Raw genomic sequence first — 18,787 nt, 5'->3', positions numbered from 1 at the left:
TAAATTTTCTGGCAACATTTTTAATTCTCAAGAGCTTCCCCCTACCTCTGCTTTTGAATATTCTTTTTTAAATGCTGCCTTGTCCCTGTTCTCATTGTTGCCTATCTTCTGGCTCTTTAAAGATATTAATCATTGGGTTATTTCTTGTTTTTTTTTTTTTTTTTTTTTTTTTTTTTTTTAGTTTTCTTCTTTCTATAGTCTCTTCCAAGTTGCTTTTTCTCTTTTCGATTACTGTGTTTTTCCCACTAGAGACTTTTGCAGGCCACTTATTTAAGAAGGGGACACTAAAAACTTGATTAGATATCTGAGTTTTGTGGATGGGGCTTGTTGACTATGGCCTTTTCTTTTTCTTTCTTTCTTTTTTTTTTTTTTGAAGTGAAAGGTCTCACATATTTATTACTGAACCCAGGCAACCAAAACCTTTTTTTTTTTTTTTTTTTAAACATGAATAATGGAAGCACTGTGGGTTGTACTAACTAATGCCTTCATAACAGATACAGAAGGGAATCTGTTCAAACGTCTCCAGATAGCTTGGTTTAGTAACACTCGATTGTGACCTTCGGACAGCATAAATACGTGTGCCATCGCATGTGTGATTTCTTACAGACCAAGCTTGGTTCTTCTCCAGTGTCTCCTTTTGAAGTTGTACCTGATTTTATTACCAGTTTTCATCCGAATCCACTGGGGAATGGGACGATTTTGTTTTTGTTTCTTGGCCAGGAATCGCTTAATCCTGAAAGTCTTGTGAGAAGACATGGCGAGAAATGCAGTAAAGCACACACCACGATGGCGGAGAAAGAAAGAGAGGACTATGGCCTTTTCTTTGGAGGACTGTCCTATATGTATTGCTTTAGGACTTCTTAGGTAGTCTAGTTCCCAGAGAAAACTGCCTGCTAGGTAAAGGCTGACAGTCAAAGTGGGAGGAAACTTTCCAGGTTGCCTACCTTCACTTAATTCCCTTTTAGTACCTTCTGCTGTGTATAAGAGTCCTGGAAACTCTCTTTCTTCAGTTTAGAGAATAGGATTAACCACTTTTCTCTTTGGATGAGGAGGCATCATTTGATGCTTCTTTGGAGAGGATCTAGAGCTTTAATAGCTTCTCAGAGAGACTTTAAATCTGTCCTTCTTCCTGCCCTCTTTACACCTCAATTCCTAGCTACCAGGGGCAGCCAGTTTTTTGGGGGATGTAGATAGGAAATTTGTGATATAAAATAGCTTGGTTCTTAACTTGTTTTTTACTGATGACTTATAAAGTGTTTTGGAGTGTTTGCAAAGTCTTGTCCATCTGCTTTCCAGCTTACCAAATTTTGTTGCTGGTTTTCTTTTGCTCTCAATACTTTTATTTTGCCTTTTAAAAAAATTCTCATTAGTGGTATTTTTAGTAGTGTTTTAGAAGAGAACAAAGTTAGATACATATATGTTTACTTCACCATCTTTTCTCAGAATAGACCTGATTTTTATATTTTATGAAGTGTGTCATACATACTTTAAAATTTTTATTTATTGACTTCTGTGTCCTACTTCCTCTGTCATTTGAAGGGTTCATTTGATGTTTTGTTTTGGCTAGACAAAAGTGTAGGCTTTGAACTGTCCAGTACTTCAACGCTGAAGATAAAATTTATGAAAGAATAAGGAAATTTATGTTTATACTTCTATAAGTTCATCACAAATATTAGAAAGAGCTGTTTTTAGAAGGAGTGGGTTTGGCATGTGGATTTTATTTTTAAAAGGAAATTAATTTTTTAAACAAAATCATCACAAGTTTTTAAAACTTGTTTAATAAGTTTTCAGGTATATGAAAGATTTGGACTACTGTGTTTACTTGGGTATATTTGCTACTCCCTGTATTTTTTGGAGGAAAGAAAGAAAAGTTATTTTTCCCTTGACAGTCTCTTCTATTGTTCTCAGCATCAGTAGTCTTAAGACTTGACCAGGGAGCAGGTAAGTGCAGAACTAACTCTTTTGCTGACAGTGAAAGAAAAGGTCTAAAAAATATTATGAAAGACCCTAGGTTGAATCTATTAGTATTAAAGTATTGAATACTCTGACAATTTATTGTCACTTTTTAAAACTGTTAATTCCTTTTCTTCTTCACTTATGTACTAAATAGTCATTGTTTGCTGCTTTGTTCTGTAGTTTACTGGTTCTCACTTGGGGTTCTGTAGTCCAGTAGTCCCTATACATTTTCCAAATATATGCCCAAGTCAGACTTCATTTTTTTTATAAATAAGAATTTCTGTGGGTGGATCCTAGGGTATATGAATATTTAAAGGTTCTGTATTTTTTTTTTTTTCTTTGCATTCTTTTTTTGTGGGGCGAGGGGGATGGGATACAGAGTCTCACTTTGTCACCTAGGCTGGAGTGCAGTGGCATGATCTTGGCTCACTGCAACCTCCACCTCCCGGGTTGAAGCAATTCTTCTGCCTCAGCCTCCTGAGTAGCTGGAATTACAGGTGCCTGCCACCACGTCCAGCTAATTTTTGTATTTTTAGTAGAGACCTGTTTTTTTTTTTTTGTTTGTTTTGTTTTTTTTTGAGATGGAGTTTCGCTCTTGTTACCCAGGCTAGAGTGCAATGGCGCGGTCTCAGCTCACCGTAGCCTCCGCCTCCTGGGTTCAGGCAGTTCTCCTGCCTCAGCCTCCTGAGTAGCTGGGATTACAGGCACTTGCCACCATGCCCAGCTAATTTTTTGTATTTTTAGTAGAAATGGGGTTCACCATGTTGAGCAGGATGGTCTCGATCTCTTGACCTCGTGTTCCACCCGCCTCTGCCTTCCAAAGTGCTGAGATTATAGGCTTGAGCCACCACACCCAGTTAGAGACCTGGTTTTACCATGTTGGCCAGGCTGGTCTCAAACCCCTGACCTCAGATGATCCGCCCGCCTTGGCCTCCCAAAATACTGGGATTACAGGCTTGAGCCACCACGCCTGGCCTCTTCTGTTCATTTTTGGTTAAAAACTACTGAAAAAAAAGGTCACAGAGATATAGCACAGTAATGAATTGCCCTGTTTGTTCCTTTTACTATACAGATGGTATAGCAGATAAACTATCTTATAGGTAGGAAAAGGACTATGGGAAGGTTAATTTGTGTGTGTGTGTGTGTGTGTGTGTGTGTGTGTGTGTGTGTGTGTGTATCTGTGAATTACTTGTTTTAGGTAAATACTGAAGAGCACAGCCAGCAAAGGACAATGTAAAGAATTTACAGGTTCTGTGTTAGCAATCTGATAACACTTTTTAAAGTGAGTATTACAGAACACATTTTTGTCAGGCTGTTAATATTCTCCATACAGATTTTGGAGAAGTAAATCTTTTTTTATAGTTTGAGCAAATGATAGGTTATCAGGTTAAAGTGTCACTATGGGATCATAAAAACACAATGTTTTGAGAACTGAAGGCTCTTTAGAAGATTTCACAGTCTGAAGCTGAAAATGGTTGTCGAAGATCATGGATATGTTCATGGAAAATAAAATTTTTAGGATTCCAATTCTGCTGTTCACTTAATAACAAAGCCATTTTCTGCCAACACATGAGCTTGTCTTTAAATTACTTATGGAGCCAGCTGAGTTGAGCTCTATTGTGTTTTTCCTGACAGATAAGGTATACCCTAGTCTGTAGGTTAGGTTCTCAGGGCTCAATATGAGCCACATTTTCATACCTGGTATATATTCGTCTTATGAGTCCCTTATGTACAATCCTCAGCATTCTTCAAAAAGATAGATTTTTGGCTGCAGGTTCTTTTCTTTTTTTATGATAATAAAATCAGTAGAATCTTTCTTAGTGATGTTTTACTTTATCTAAATTAAAAGATTTCATATTTTATGTGTCATTTTGATAATGTTAAACTCTCTTCACTGTATGCACAGCCTGTAAATAATTTAAAACTAATCTTAAAAATTGGAAAAAATTGACACATGCCTAATAATCAGTACAGTTATAGACTCAGTTTAATAAGGAATACTGTGTCTCAATTATTACAACCTAATTATAAAAATGAGTGGCTGAGGAGATATTTTGTTCATTTTTAATAAACTACACTTGTTTGTTTTTTACTAAATAGAGCTAGATTTTGATTATTTGTTTATTTAGAGACACTGTCTCTCTCTGTCACCCAGGCTGGAGTGTGGTGGTGTGATCATAGCTCGCTGTAACCTTGAACTCCTATGGTCAAGCAGTTTTTCTTCCTCAGTCTCTCAATTAGCTGGAACTACAGGTGTGTGCTGTCATGCCTAGCTAAGTTTTAAATTTTTTGTGGAGACAGGGTCTCACTATGTTGCCCAGGCTGGTATCAAACTTAGTGCTCCCAGAGCACTGAGATTATAGGTGTGAGTCACCATGCCCAGCATCAAGTTGTTGGTTTTTGTTTTTTTAAGTTAGTTTTTTAAAAAGTGTGCTCTTCTTGCCTGGCAGCTGTTTGGAAGTAGTAAGTTTATTTTGACTATGGTATACCATCATTTGAATATACAGCTGATACTTGTTATTCAAAGTAGATGTGTCAAAAAGTTCTTGAAATCATTGAATTAGTGAAACTGAGCTATTTATTGCTTCTAGGGGAAATACAGTGTTAGGTTTCTGTGAGCCTCTGGTAACATTTTTGTTATCCCGTCAATGATTACCCTTGTTTCATGTGTGTTTCTGTTTAAAGGCACTGCATTTAGTGTATTATTTTAGTATATTCATTTATGAGGATTGAATTGAACTAACAGCCAATAGCACTAGAACAGATGTCTGAACAAAGCGATCTGACTTGCTTTTTCTCTGAAGACACATCACAGCCTCCTTGTGCTTACTAGCCAGCACTTCAGCAGTATGCTTGGGGGGCGTTTTAAATAGTGAAATCACTAATAACAAAAATATGGAAACTGTGGTACTAAACAGAACTGTGAAAAGGACACTGGTGAGAGCTGACACCAGAAGGCAGTGTCATCCTGTTCAACCTCAACGGGAAAGTACACACCAGTGGAGTCAAATTTTTGTTGCTCTATACTTGTGCTTGTCCGTGAATGACTATATGTTGATTTTGGGGTTATAAATATGTTTTAGCAAGTAGGCAGATTCACATATATGGAATCATGAATCATGAGGTTTGACTACATTTATTTATTTCATTCTCTGTTGATGGACTTACGGGATTTTCCTCTTACAAACAAGGTTACAGTAAATATGCATATGTAATAGCATACATGTTTGGGGAGTTTCTTCAGAGTTTGTTCTAAGAAGTGGAGTTACTAATATGTGGATTTAAAATTTTACTAGCTATTTGTATTAGTCCATTTTCACACTGCTGATAAAGACATACCTGAGACTGGGCAGTTTACAAAAGAAAGAGGTTTAATTGGACTTTACAGTTCCACGTGGCTAGGAAGCCTCACAATCATGGTGGAAGGCAAGGAGGAGGAGTCTTGTCTTACATGATGGCAGCAGGCAAAGAGGGAATGAGGCAGATGCAAAAGCAGAAACCCCTATAAAACTATCAGATCTTGTTGGACTTATTCAGTACCATGAGAACAGTATGGGGGAAACCACCCCATGATTCAGTTATCTCTCACCAGATCCCTTCCACAACACATGGGGATTATGAGAGTGCAATTCAAGATAAGATTTGGGTGGGGACACAGAGCCAGACTATGTCACTGTTTTATTATTGCCAAATTATTCTCCAGAGTGGTTATGTCAGTATATACTCCCACAAGCACTGTATGAAAGTTTCCATTTATCCACACTTTTGCCAGCTCATAATACATGTATGACTTTACATGTTTGTTACTCTGATAGTTATAAAATCATCATAATTTTATTTGAGTTTTCTCTGATTTCAGTTTGTTCAATTTGAATCTGTTACATACTGCTATTAATAGTCTCTAAAATACCTTTTGTTTTTGAGCTGAAAACTTTAACCTTTTATTGTGATATTTGTCAGTAGTGATATGATCTGTATTATATCTTCAATTTATTTTTCAGTTTGCTAATCCAGACTTTACACAGCCTATCTCAGAAGTTGTAGATGAAGTAATTCAGAATTGTCCTATTGATGTCAGACGTCCTCTCTACAAGGTATTTATAACAAAATTGTTCTTCAGAGTCTTACTTTAAAAAAGCTTTTATATATTCTGTCTGTTTTTTGATTTTAAACACCTTTCATGAAAAGCATAGAGCATTTCAGTACTGTATCTTTAAACTTCTCTCTTTTTAAATACTATATTTATTTTCTCTCCACTAATGTAGAATATTGTCCTCTCTGGAGGTTCAACCATGTTCAGGGACTTTGGACGTCGCCTGCAAAGAGATTTGAAAAGAACTGTAGATGCCCGGCTGAAATTAAGTGAGGAATTGAGTGGCGGTAGATTGAAGGTTGGTTTTTCTCAATTATTGGTGAGAAGGTTGAGGGTGCCTGGATTGGGATGAGAAATATTTGCCAACATTCACTCTGATTTAGGAAAATAAGAGGAACCTGTCAGGTACTCTAAAGGAAATGGTTAATGTTATAGATTCATGTCCATGATATTCTGGATTATTTGATTCTTTTAGGATATCGTCTGCGTTTTCTGGAAAATAATTTTTAGTAATTTCTGTGGAAAGACTTTTCTTTGTACCTCTCTTGTAGATAATTTGTAGAGTTCTTTGCATACACCAACAATACAATTCACAAAATTTTGTATACCACTATAGAAGGACAACACAGCTGAGCTGACATTGATGCTGATGTTGAGTAGTCAAGCCTGCTCTCAAAAACAGACTTCAGGGCTGGGCTTGGTGGCTCATGCTTGTAATCCCAGCACTTTGGGAGGCCGAGATGGGTGCACCTGAGGTCAGGCGCTAGAGGCCAGCCTGACTAACAAGGTGAAACTCTGTCTCTACTAAAAACACAAAAATTAGCCGGGCGTGGTGTCAGGCACCTGTACTCTCAGCTACTCGGGAGGCCGAGGCAGGAGAATTGCTTGTACCTTGGAGGTGGAGGTTATAGTGAGCCGAGATTGTGCCATTGCACTCCAGCCTGAGTGACAGCTATGTCTCAAAACAAACAAAAGAAAAACTGACTTTAGCTCCCACATAGTAACCTCAAAGTGTGCAGTCTAATTGGTGGTTTAGCAAAGCAGCCTTTGTATTGCATGTCCTGGAAAAAAAATCAAAATTAATTTAAAATTCTCAGATGTCTACTTTCTGTATTTAGAGATAGATTTTTCATTTTTTTAATCCTTGTTAAATATTGAAGCACAACATTGATTCAGAGGGTAAGTTGCTAAATAAAATACCTTCTAGGAAAATTAACCAAGAATGAGGACTTTATCTGATATTTCCACAATCATTCAGAATTACTTAAAGTACAACACTCTAGGGTTTGCTGATTGTTGAGAAATTGCATGACAGTTGACCGTATTCAGCACCCATATTTTGATTGTCTTAAGTAAACCTATCCCTAGGAGTGCAGTAAAAAGTTAGGTTTTGGGTGGAAGGCAAAATATTGAACTCTGTCCCTATAATGTCATGACTTCACATTTCAGGAAGTCTACTCAGTAGACTTTTAAAATGTTGCCTTTGCTTTTGCATCCCCTTCCCAACCAACCAAACCACCAGCCCACCCACCCATTCATCCATTCATCTGCCCATCCATCTACTACCCTTACCCACATACCTATCTACCCTACCTTCTACCTTTAAAAAGAAGTCATTGAGTTTTGCAAGTATAGTTTTAAATGATCTGTACTGGGAATCATACTAATTACATTGATTATGTGACTGAACATTGTACATGTTGGGAGTTTTTCCAATTTTTTTGTTAGAATACTTAAAAAATTGAAGTTGATTATCTTAATGGTGTGGTTATGGATATATTAAGGAACTGTTTAGCTCTTAATGACTCATTACAGATATATAAGTAAGAAATAATATTGTATTTTTTGAGTATAGTATTTTAATAAAGAATGTTTAACATTTTTAAGCTCTTTTGTACACTTGTAAATAGGAAATGTAAATAAGAAATACATTTACCCAATGATCAATACTATATCGACATATCTAAAGAAACAGGTTGTGTATCCCTTTTTTGAATTGTTTTGTACCAGAAGTGTTTCATATTTTGTGTATTTCTGGATTTTGGAGTATTTGCATTAGATAACTGATTCAATATCCTTAATCCAAAAATCTGAATCGTGGGCATTTCCTTTGAGCATCATGTTGGTGCTCAAAAAGTTTTTGAATCTTGGAGCATTTTGGATTTTCAGACTTAGAATGCTCATCATGTAAAGGAAAAACCTTGTGTTCTGGAGAACTCTGCCCTCTTCACCTTAATGTTACTTAAATAGTAACTTTTATTGGTCTTAATAGCATGTCTTCATATATCTGTATTTATGTCTGGCTTTATTCTCCTTCAGTCTATAATTTTTAATGGCAACCAGGCAGCTTTGAAAAAAGCCATATCATTCTGTTTCTATAAATATGTGTAAACACACACATACACACACACACACACACTCTCTCTCTCTCTCTCTGAATTGCAGATATGATGGTTGATTATCCCCAAATATTTTAGCGTATTTCTAAAATCAAGAACATTATTACAGTTATTAAAATCATGAAATTAACCTTGATCCAGTGCTGCTATCTAGTTGTGGAACTGATTCTGATTTTACCAGTTGTTTTCACTATAAGGGTATAGCAAAAGGAAAACAAAATACCTTTTTTTCCCATATACAAGATCCAATCAAGGATTGCATGTTTCATTTGCTTATTGTGCTGCTTTCATCTGTAACATACTCAATGTTTTTTGTCTTTTGTGATCATTACATTTTTGAAGAGTACAGTCATGTATTTTGTACAGTATTTGTACTTGAGTAGGCTCAGATTATGTGCTTTTGGCAGTGATGCCAGAGAATTGATGTTGTATCATTTTTAGTGCATTTTATCAGTAAACACATGATAGGATTTGTCCTGTGTGTTAACTTTGAGCATTTGGTTGAAGTTGTGTCTGCCAGGTTTCTTCACTATAAAGTTACATGTTTTCCTTTATATTTAATAATCTTATGAGGAGACACTTTCAGACCGTCTTTGTTTCTCGTTAAAGTTTCAGTCAGTGGTTTTTAGCATCCATTGTGATTCTTTCCTAAAACTGTTGTTACTGTGGTAGTTGCTAAATGGCGTTTTGCAAATTCCATCATTCCTTCTATGTTTTTAAGTCTTGTTTTATTATAAGGAAGAGTTTTTTCTTCTCCCACATTCATTGATTCTTTTAGTAATATCTTTATGAACTCCTGATTTCTCATTTTGTAGTTTGTATCTTTTTTTTTAAAAATGAAGTCTCACTCTGTCACCCAAGCTGTAGTGCAGTGGCTCAGTCTCGGCTTACCAGAACCTCTGCCTCCTGGGTTCAAGCGATTCTTCTGTCTCAGGCCCCCAAGTAGCTGGGATTACAGGCAAGCTAATTTTTGTACTTTAGTGGAGATGGGGTTTCACAGTATTGGTCAGGCTGGTCTCGAACTCCTGACCTCATGATCCGTCCACCTTGGCCTCCCAAAATGCTGGGATTACAGGCATGAGCCACAGTTGGTCTGTATCTTTAATATCACTGTGATATCATAATATCATTAATACCATTCATATCATTAATTTTAATGCCACTTTTTTTTTTTTCAAATTTGATGAGAGGGAGTTATTCAAGTGGCTCTTACATGTTTTTGATGCAGCCCCATCCTTTTTTTTTGCCTGCTTCCGTACTTCTTGGCACAGCAAAATGTTCCAGGCTGATCTTGTACTTTCTCTTTTCTGGCCCTGGAATCAGCCCATTTTTCCCCTTTGCTTCCTTCAAGACACCCTTGTCTTGTTCCATTTAGTGGATAATGTTACTAAGAAACAAGTTTTGGATACTAGATGTGCTCATTGCTACTGGGGTATCACCGAGGCTAGGCCTTCTCAGTGATCAGAGCTATGGTTTGTGTTTGTGTCTATACATCTATATTTAATTCTCTATATAAATTAAAAACCATGAATTTATACTGATGTCTCCAGTTATAGAGGGTTCACTCTAGTTTTCTGCCCTTCCATATTGTAATGCCCTTCTCTGACAGTGAGAATCCTGGCTCCTATTATCTGTAATATATTTATGTTTTTGCTTAATCCTGGAATATGTATGTAATAGTTTCAGAATTGTTAATCTATACCACTGTGAAAAGTAGACCTACAACTGGATAATATTTGCTTATATTTTATCTTCAGCCTGAAGGCTTATAAGATTCAAAATACTGTGTTCACAAGTTGCTTGAGTTAGTCCCTTTCCTCAACTTAGTGTGCTTATGTTTGAAAAAAATAGCATTTAATTTGTTTTTGTTGTACTTTCTTTGCCCCACATACCTCCCCTTCTTTTAAGGTGTTACTTTTTAATATGTAAAACACTAACATGATTCTTAAAGTCAGAACTATATAAAACGTGTGCTCATTGTTGTTTTCCTTCCATTTATTCCCTCCCTATCTCTTTCACTGTGTTCCCAACCCCTTTCCTCTATAGACAGCCAATCTCAGTTGTTTCTGGTTTGTAAGATACCACCTGAATTTGGTACAAATATTATTTTTGTGTATGTACATTTAAGGTTAAATGACACAGAAATTGTTATCTCAATTTACTGTTAAACTGATCTTACTATGTCTTTTTTTAGCCAAAACCTATTGATGTACAAGTCATTACACACCACATGCAGCGATATGCAGTTTGGTTTGGAGGATCAATGCTGGCTTCCACGGTGAGTGTGATGAAGCTTACTTTTATTTTATTTTATTATTTTATTTATTTTTGAGACGGAATTTCGTTCTTGTCACCCAGGCTGGAGTGCAATGGCATGATCTTGGCTCACTGCAACCTCCACTTCCTAGGTTCAGGTGATCCTCCTGCCCCAGCCTACCAAGTGGCTGGGACTACAAGGCGTATGCCACCAGACCCGGCTAATTTTGTATTTTTAGAAGAGAGTGGGTTTCACCATGTTGTCCAGGCTGCTCTTGAACTCCTGACCTTGGGTGATCTGCCCACCTCAGCCTCCCCAAGTGTTGGGATTACAAGTTTGAGCCACTGTGCCCAGCCTTTATTATTATCTCACTGTGTTGCCCAGGCTGGTCTCCTGGGCTCAAGTGATCCTTCCACCTCAGCCTCCCGAAGTGCTGAGTTTATAGGTGTGAGCCACCATACCTGGCTGCGGCTTATGTTTGAATTTATATGTATATATTTTTTTAAGATAGAAGAATCTGTCAGTACTTAGAGCAGAACAAAGCAAATTCCTTTAAATTTTATCTAAAAATAATTAGAAACTTTTTATACATATGTTTATAGTATTTTAAAAATGAAAATAAATTTAATTGGAATTCATTTGAATTTAAGGTTTATATATATTTTTTTAGCTTGCTAGACATTTTAAAGTGACCATTTTATCCTATGTTTTAAAGTTTATCTGTAGGGAAAGATCCAATGAAATTGGTAATTTGTCATTTGAAGGTCCTTGTTTGTTCTGTTTAAGTATTTTAAAACATTAAGGTAAAAGTTTCACTGTATAGGAAATATGCTATTCTACAGTGAGTTAAGGGAGTTGTTCTAAGGACCGTGTCCCCAAATTAAAATGTCTTTAAAGCCCCCTTAAAAGGCCTTCTAATACCATTAGCGTAAGAAGTATTGGTACTTTGTCCTCGTAGTGCATGGAATATTAAAATGAAGAGATTTCATCTGAATTCTTGTGTAACTATACAACTTTGGGTTTAAAACTGTTTCTAAAATAGGAGGTGAAAGTTATTTCCTTCCTAAATTTTAGTCATCTTCAATTGGGCCATATAACCTAGTTGAGTTTGTGACTTTCTCCTGAGAAATGAGGTAACACAACATGGAACAGTCTGTCTTTTCCAGACCTTGAGTGAGGAAGGCAAATGATCTAGACATTTTTTGGAACTAGATGAAAAATAGCCATAGCATGACTAGGAGTAGTTTATCTGTACCTTAGGTGAATGCTGCTGCTTTTCATTGCTGGTGCAATGAAAGTGTGGGAAAGTCCCAACAGAACAGACCGGACATTTGAGAACCTTCTATTCTTTTGAATTTCAGAATCCTCTCAGCAGGTGTGTGAGAGGTTAGGGGGACAGGAATTAATTGCTCTTTTGGAGTTCTGATAAAGATTTATAGCTGGCTTTAAGTCATGGTTGCTGGAATTTCTAAGCTTTCATGCCATAAATGGACTAATAAATATTTTAGACTTAACATCTGTTTTAAAGCATCACTCTTAAAGTATATTTCAATATACTTTCAAGGTGGCAGATTTTTGATCTTTATAAAAATATATATTTTTGTTTTCAGCCGGAGTTCTACCAAGTATGCCACACCAAAAAGGATTATGAAGAAATTGGACCTAGCATTTGTCGTCACAATCCAGTGTTTGGAGTCATGTCGTAAAATTGACTTCATAGTTACTAGGGTAGGGAGGTGGGGAAGAGATAATCTTTCTGATTACCTGTTTTGTCTGGATGGCTGGTTTTGAGGTTTTAAACCTGACTTGAAATAGTAAGACCAAACATGATTATACAGGAATATTTTAATAAGTGTATCAACATGCAGATGTAGAAGAGAGCGAAAGTGATTGTGTTTTTCTTTAGATTGAATATTTGAATCTTATATGTAACAAAAAGAAGTGGGTTTTAGTTCTTTCTGTGCCCTGATATTTTGTATATTAATGAATTATCCAAGATTTGATGGGATTTATCCGTGTGTAGATAGCTCTATAATGCTTGAATTGTACACTTCTAAGTGTGCAATGCAAGAGCTTGTTTATATTTCATACTTTTTATACTTTGAGGAAAAACCGTCAAAGAAAAATTGTATTTGAGGGAAAAAACCATGACCAAGTAAAGGATAAATTCAAAGAATAGCCTCATGAGACTTGGCATACACACTCATGGGATTCCAGTTATTATGGAGTGCTTCCATTCCCTTCCACCCTTTTCCCCCAAAGGTTTTCTTTGCAAGTGCTTTTGGAACTAAGAGCTAGTATCTTGGATTAACTGATGCCTGCTAGTGCTTTCTGATTACTCGCATTCTGTTTCTTGCTTTAAAAGAAGAGTAAAGACAAGAGTGTTGGACCAGTATTGCAGTTCTGTAGTGTCATTTCTTATAAAAAACAAAACAACAACAATAATTTGATTATCAAAATTGGCATATTTAAAGCCTAACAACATTCTAATAAAGGCACAAATTTCTTTTTAATACTTGTTTCAGGCTCTTTAATCTCTTTATAAGTTAACTAATAAATCTATTTTCTTCAAACTTCTGCAATAGTTCTTTAAAATCACAAGTTAGCAAGCTGACTTTTTTAATGTGCTCTATACGAATACTTGTGAACTTTTAATATGTTGAGTGCTTTCATTTTGATAACTGGATCTCCATTTGATATTTTCATTTGTATAACTCATTTGCAGTCTGAAAATTTTTTTTAGTGCCAGTCCCTGAACATATCATTGAAAGTTAATTTTCCTTGCATTTTAAAATATCTGGATTATGAAGAAAACGTGATGAAAATAAATTAAAACGGAATTACCTTTTCTAATGTTTTTTTTTTTTTTTTTTTAAGTAATGTAATTCTTTGTTTTTAATGTATGTGATACAATTTCTGATTGTGTTGAGATTTGGGAGTTACTGAAATATCTGTAATGTGTTTGGTAGAAAATTTCTTGTGAACTTAAAAATTTACCGTTTATTTATAGAAAGATAAAATGAGAAGTGTTTTATAGTCTTTTTACTAGCAATATCAGTGAACACTTGAATTCCACTATTCATGAACATAACACATTAGGATTAGAATAATTCTACTCAGAAGTGAACGAGCATTAAAGTGTTTTGCTTTTGTTTTTACTATAAAGATAGAATTGGGGAGTAAACTTCAGTTTTTGTTTAGAGTGGATCTGAATATTTAAAATCTTATGATCATTTTTGTGAATCTTCATTCTTTTAGTACGGGATTGTAAGAGACAAGTTGTATATCCTATAGTAGTATCATCATCAGTATCAAAGGTCTTTTTTTGTTTAACTTGAAAAAGTATTTCACAAACTTTATAAAAATACTATTCAAACAGTACCAAAGAGTAGATTAACAAAAGTAAGTTTTTTTCCCTACTCTGTCTCATGTTTACATCATTACACAGACTACTTGGAATGTCTTAGATGTCCTAGTATTGTAATTTTCTGTGTGGGTAGAAATAAATGTAGCTCCCTTATTTTACGCAAATAGGAACTTACTGTATATACTGTTCTGTACTTTGCTTTATTAAAGATCTTTTGATACAGAACTATATTGATAAGCAGTAAAGATGTCATGCTCCTGGCCCAATAAAGTATTGTTAGCATTGTCGTAAATATGTCTTTTCCACCAGTGATGGTTGGGTAGTAAGTGAATAAGCTAGAAAGACATGTTTATAAAGCTGTTGATGACAATCTCAGGCATATTTATATAGAGATGTTCTTAACTATTTGCTACGAAAACATGACGGTCAAAAACTTTCTTTAAGCTTACACTTACTTGGGGAAACAAAACTCCAGCCTTTCTTTTGTATTTCCTGATATCCCTTTTGCTCTGCTTTTAGAGGAGTGAACTCTAATAGGATGGAAGCAGTATTTTTGTTTGTTTATATGTCTTCCCTATGATAGTATACCATTTTTTTAACTTAAAGCAACTTCAGTTACAGATATTTAGAGGTTGGCCAAGGTGAACTAATGTCTGTAACACTGATTAGATATCAAGCAACATGAGCATGGTACGTTAGAAAAGCACCAACTGACACCAGTGATTGAATTTTTAATTCTGGTTCTGATAATTGATGATATAGCTCCTTAAACTTTGTTTTTTTGTTAAAAATTGGAAAATATATTTGTATTCTTTTGGACAAGTTATTTGAACTCTCTGGACCTTAATTCAGTTTACATGTAAAGTAGAGGCATTTTACTGGATTATCCTGCAATTTCTTTTGAGTTGTTAGAATATAGCGTAGCTTAATATTAGCAGTGTAGTAGATTCTGACTGCAAAACCTAGCTTTTCTATTGATTCATTTGTACTAGTAAAGGTATTATCTAATTTATTTTTGATAGGCAGTGCTTTGATCAAGTGGGAAGTAGTAATGGACAAATAAAATCAATGATCATTATCTAACTTGATGCCTGCTTTTTAAAAAGTAAGGAATTTTTCATGTCTTAACCATTAGACATTAATTCATGGCACATGCTGTAAGTTTTCACCTTCTTCTCACCTATCTTCTTTTCTGTAAGAGATAAAGTGGTTATCTATTGGGAACCCCAATACAAGTTTTTGGGTTGTTTTCACAGCTGCTTAAAAATGAAAATAACTATTCTTGCAGGTATTTCTAGGAATATTTTCAGAAATAATACGAAATATAGGGATAATAGGCCAATTATGGATCTTTATTCTTAAATTCTACAGAAAAGCACTAGAGAATATAGAAATAGAAACTTCTTGTTTCAGATAACCCTAAGGCTGATACTAGAATATTTATAAGATTACTGAGGAGATGATTTGTGTTATAAAAGCTTATTTGTACCATAGAAAATAATGCTTTTGTTCCTCTTCCTCTTCATTCTGGGTTAATTTATCAGTAGTGAAGTCATTCATTTCCCCCTTTTCTTACCAGCTCAACCTTGATTCCTGTGACTCATTCTTTATTATCTTCGTAGTTCGTAGTCAATGAGGCATGAGTACCTTGAATAACCCTCTGAAGTCTCTCTGTTAGCACCCAGATTTCCAACTCAGGTTAATTGGTACTAATTGTATTAGCTGGTATAAATTATCCAAAAGCTATGCAAACTCTGGAAGCAAAGTGTTCTACTCAGTTTGGAATCCTGTGTTTTAGAATATATTTCATTGTAACAGCACCCTGTATGTATAGTTGGCCAATGACAGAGTTGTTATTGACAAGTTATGTGGAACTTTCACAGCAAATCTTGACAGTAAATAATTTGCTCTTGTATTAGGTCTATATCCTGAATTGACCTTTAGCAAGAATCTTTAGATCTGCTGAAGGGCTCGGGGAATGGCTTTTCGACTTCAGTAAAAAAGAATTTCTTCTACTCATTGTTGATAACTCTTTAATACTGTATAAATGTTTATCCTTTTCCACATAATTTGTTTTCTATTAAAAAATTTGCCTTGGTCTTGATAGAATCATAACAAAAATAAACTAAAATCTGTGGTCGTCTGAGGTATTCTCCATGCTGTAACCCTATATAGCTGATGCATTTGGAACTTGGGTGCTGAAATTAAATATAACCTATTTGAGTTAAGAATTTATTACTAGTGCTCCAGTGGTCACAGGAACAATAAAAAAGGAACAATGTTAGAAATACATGATTTAGGAAAGAAGGCAATTGAAAAACCTGAAAGAAAAAAATGAAAAAAGCATATGATTTTCTATTTTGATTTAGCAATTACTTCTTTTCTAGTGTTCTATCAGTTTTGGTGACTTTTATAATTACATTAAAATGAAGATGACAATAAAGTTTCACTTTTATTCAAGCACCAGCATTCACTTATATTACTTATATATTGCATCAGGTTTTGGGCCTTCCAATTCCAGAAGCATTTATTGACTGTCTACTGTGGTGCAAATACTGTGCATAAAGATGAATAAATATTCTGTCCTTGACTTAGAGGCTAGTCTCATAGTGAAGGCACTCTTAGAGGAGGGACAAATATTTTGCCTAGATAAGATAGGAGAGGTAGTAAGTGTAGAATTTCTTTTCATAAAAACAGTAGTGGTAGTTTAGAGGGGGAAATTCAGCTATGTAAGGTGGAAGTGGGGCTTATAAAAGTGGGACTATGGTTTAAAAATTAGTACTTTGCTCCTAAAATTTTTACCTAAATGTTACATTCAACAACAGATGAAGAAAGTAATTCTACAGTAGGATCTGCTTCATTCATTTCATGTTTCCAGTGCCTTACGTATTGCTTGGCATATAGTAGTTGTTCAGTAGATGTGTTTGATCAATGAATGAATGAATGAATAAAAATTATTTTTCATGTTAAAATTAAAACTTTGAATTACATGAGTATGCAACTTTTGTTCCTTTACCCATATTTGTCAAATATGACCAAATTAATCACATTTTTTCCTCTTCCAATAGTTTCTGCCTTAAAAGTGACATTCTGTGTAAAATAGTTGGGGATTAAGTGATCATAACTGTTTTGAAGTAAGTCTTAAATAGTTGTCTGGGTTTTCAGTCATTTTGAAATCTCTGTAGTGTAAATAGTGATAGGCTCTAAATCAGATCATTGTACTAAGATCATTGAAATGTCCTAAAATGTCTTGTAGTATTATTCAACATCAGCAGTAGAGACATGACTAATTTCTACCTCTGGCTTTTATTGATCAGACCTGACTCTCTTTTGTTGTCCAGATCCCAAGTTAAACCACTTGATTTAGAGATGACTTAATTCTAAACTTCCTCTGTTTTTGATGAATAAGATTCAAGGTTAGGCCAGGCACAGTAGCTCATGCCTGTAATCCTAGCATTTTAGTAGGCTGAGTTGAGTAGATCACGAGGTCAGGAGTTTGAGGCCAGCCTGACCAACATGGTGAAACTCTGTCTCTACTGAAAATATAAAAATTAGCTGGGTGTGGTGGCGCATGCCTGTAATCCCAGCTTCTCAGGATTCTGAGGCAAGAGAATTGCTTGATCCTGGTAGGCGAAGGTTGCAGTGAGCTGAGATTGTGCTATTGCACTCCAGCCTGGGTGACAGAGTGAGACTTCATTTCCAAACAAAAAAAAAAAAAAAAAAAAAAAAATTGCACTAGATTGTTAAACTTATTTGGAATTATATTAGAAAGTTGATATGAGAATTGGAACCAAACATCTTTTTCTTATTGGGGATACATGGGATCTTTCCCAAATAAATTCCTGAGCAACAAGAAAATCTGAGACTTGTTTTTGATGCTATAATGATTAGTTGGAATAATATATACATTTATGAGATGACTAAAGCACTACTGGGGTAATTTGTACTGCAGTAGACTGATTTTTCTTACCCAAGACCTTTGAAAGATGAATGTTTTAGTAGATGGAGAATATGTGGGGAAGATATTTTAGATATGGCAGAAGCAACTTGAGTTACAGCAGTTGGGGAAGGGATTAGCATATTGTGATTAGGAGAAGAATGGGAGAAAAGATTGAAGGAAATCTTGACACCTTCAAACACAAACATTGGTTAAAAAAATTGATGCAGTTCAGGGTGGAATCACACAAGATTGACATAAATAGCATGTGGAAAAGTGACTGCAAAGGCCACGCAAGTAGTGGCAGAATAGAACTTACTGGTAATAATCCTTTTGATATTTTACTGAGTAGCATATGGTTTATTAATTTTTTTTTTCCCCCCCAAAATTTGGCAACTTTTCTTACCTTCTCTGACCCATTCTATTGGGGAAGTTGATAGCAACAGTATTGTGCTAGACTACTAGAGGGAGGTATCAGATGACCAAGTCATGCTTGATACTATAGTTACCAGGCTAATGTGCTGAACCTAATGCAGGAGCCTAAAACTCAGCAATCTTGTTAAGATTGGATTGGACTTTATGAATAGGCAATGAGCTCTTAAAAGAAAAATGACATTCCATATACAGAAAAACCATGGGTATTTCAGACTGCCTGATCTAGCTTGTCGACGGGCATACTTGAGATTTTTCACATTTGGGCTATGTATCTCCACATTGGTGCTAGATTTGTGTACCTTGTTTCTGATCTCCCTCATACTGAAGGTTTAACTTGCCAGTG

At 35.3% G+C, this 18,787-nt stretch overlaps 2 protein-coding genes across 2 annotated transcripts in view; one reads left to right on the top strand and one right to left on the bottom strand.

The window, feature by feature from the left end:
• Nucleotides 1-17,068, top strand: part of ACTR3 (actin related protein 3) — a 78,461-nt gene extending 61,393 nt beyond the window's left edge. The window contains exons 9-12 of the mRNA XM_039479851.2: nt 5,958-6,050; nt 6,222-6,347; nt 10,643-10,726; nt 12,316-17,068. Of these exons, the coding sequence (XP_039335785.1) occupies nt 5,958-6,050; nt 6,222-6,347; nt 10,643-10,726; nt 12,316-12,411 (399 nt within the window). The 3' untranslated portion in view covers nt 12,412-17,068. The remainder of the gene's footprint in view (nt 1-5,957; nt 6,051-6,221; nt 6,348-10,642; nt 10,727-12,315) is intronic.
• Nucleotides 340-793, bottom strand: LOC120368061 (large ribosomal subunit protein eL39-like). Its single transcript, XM_039479852.2, has one exon. It carries the CDS (start codon nt 754-756, stop codon nt 601-603), a length of 156 nt encoding a protein of 51 aa, XP_039335786.1. The 5' UTR covers nt 757-793; the 3' UTR covers nt 340-600.
• Nucleotides 17,069-18,787: the final 1,719 nt, after the last annotated feature.

Source organism: Saimiri boliviensis, chromosome 5, assembly GCF_048565385.1.
Source record: "Saimiri boliviensis isolate mSaiBol1 chromosome 5, mSaiBol1.pri, whole genome shotgun sequence".
NCBI classification, from domain to species: Eukaryota; Metazoa; Chordata; class Mammalia; order Primates; family Cebidae; genus Saimiri; species Saimiri boliviensis.
Note: the sequence above shows the minus strand (reverse complement) of the source record. Positions and strands in the feature narration are given on the sequence as shown.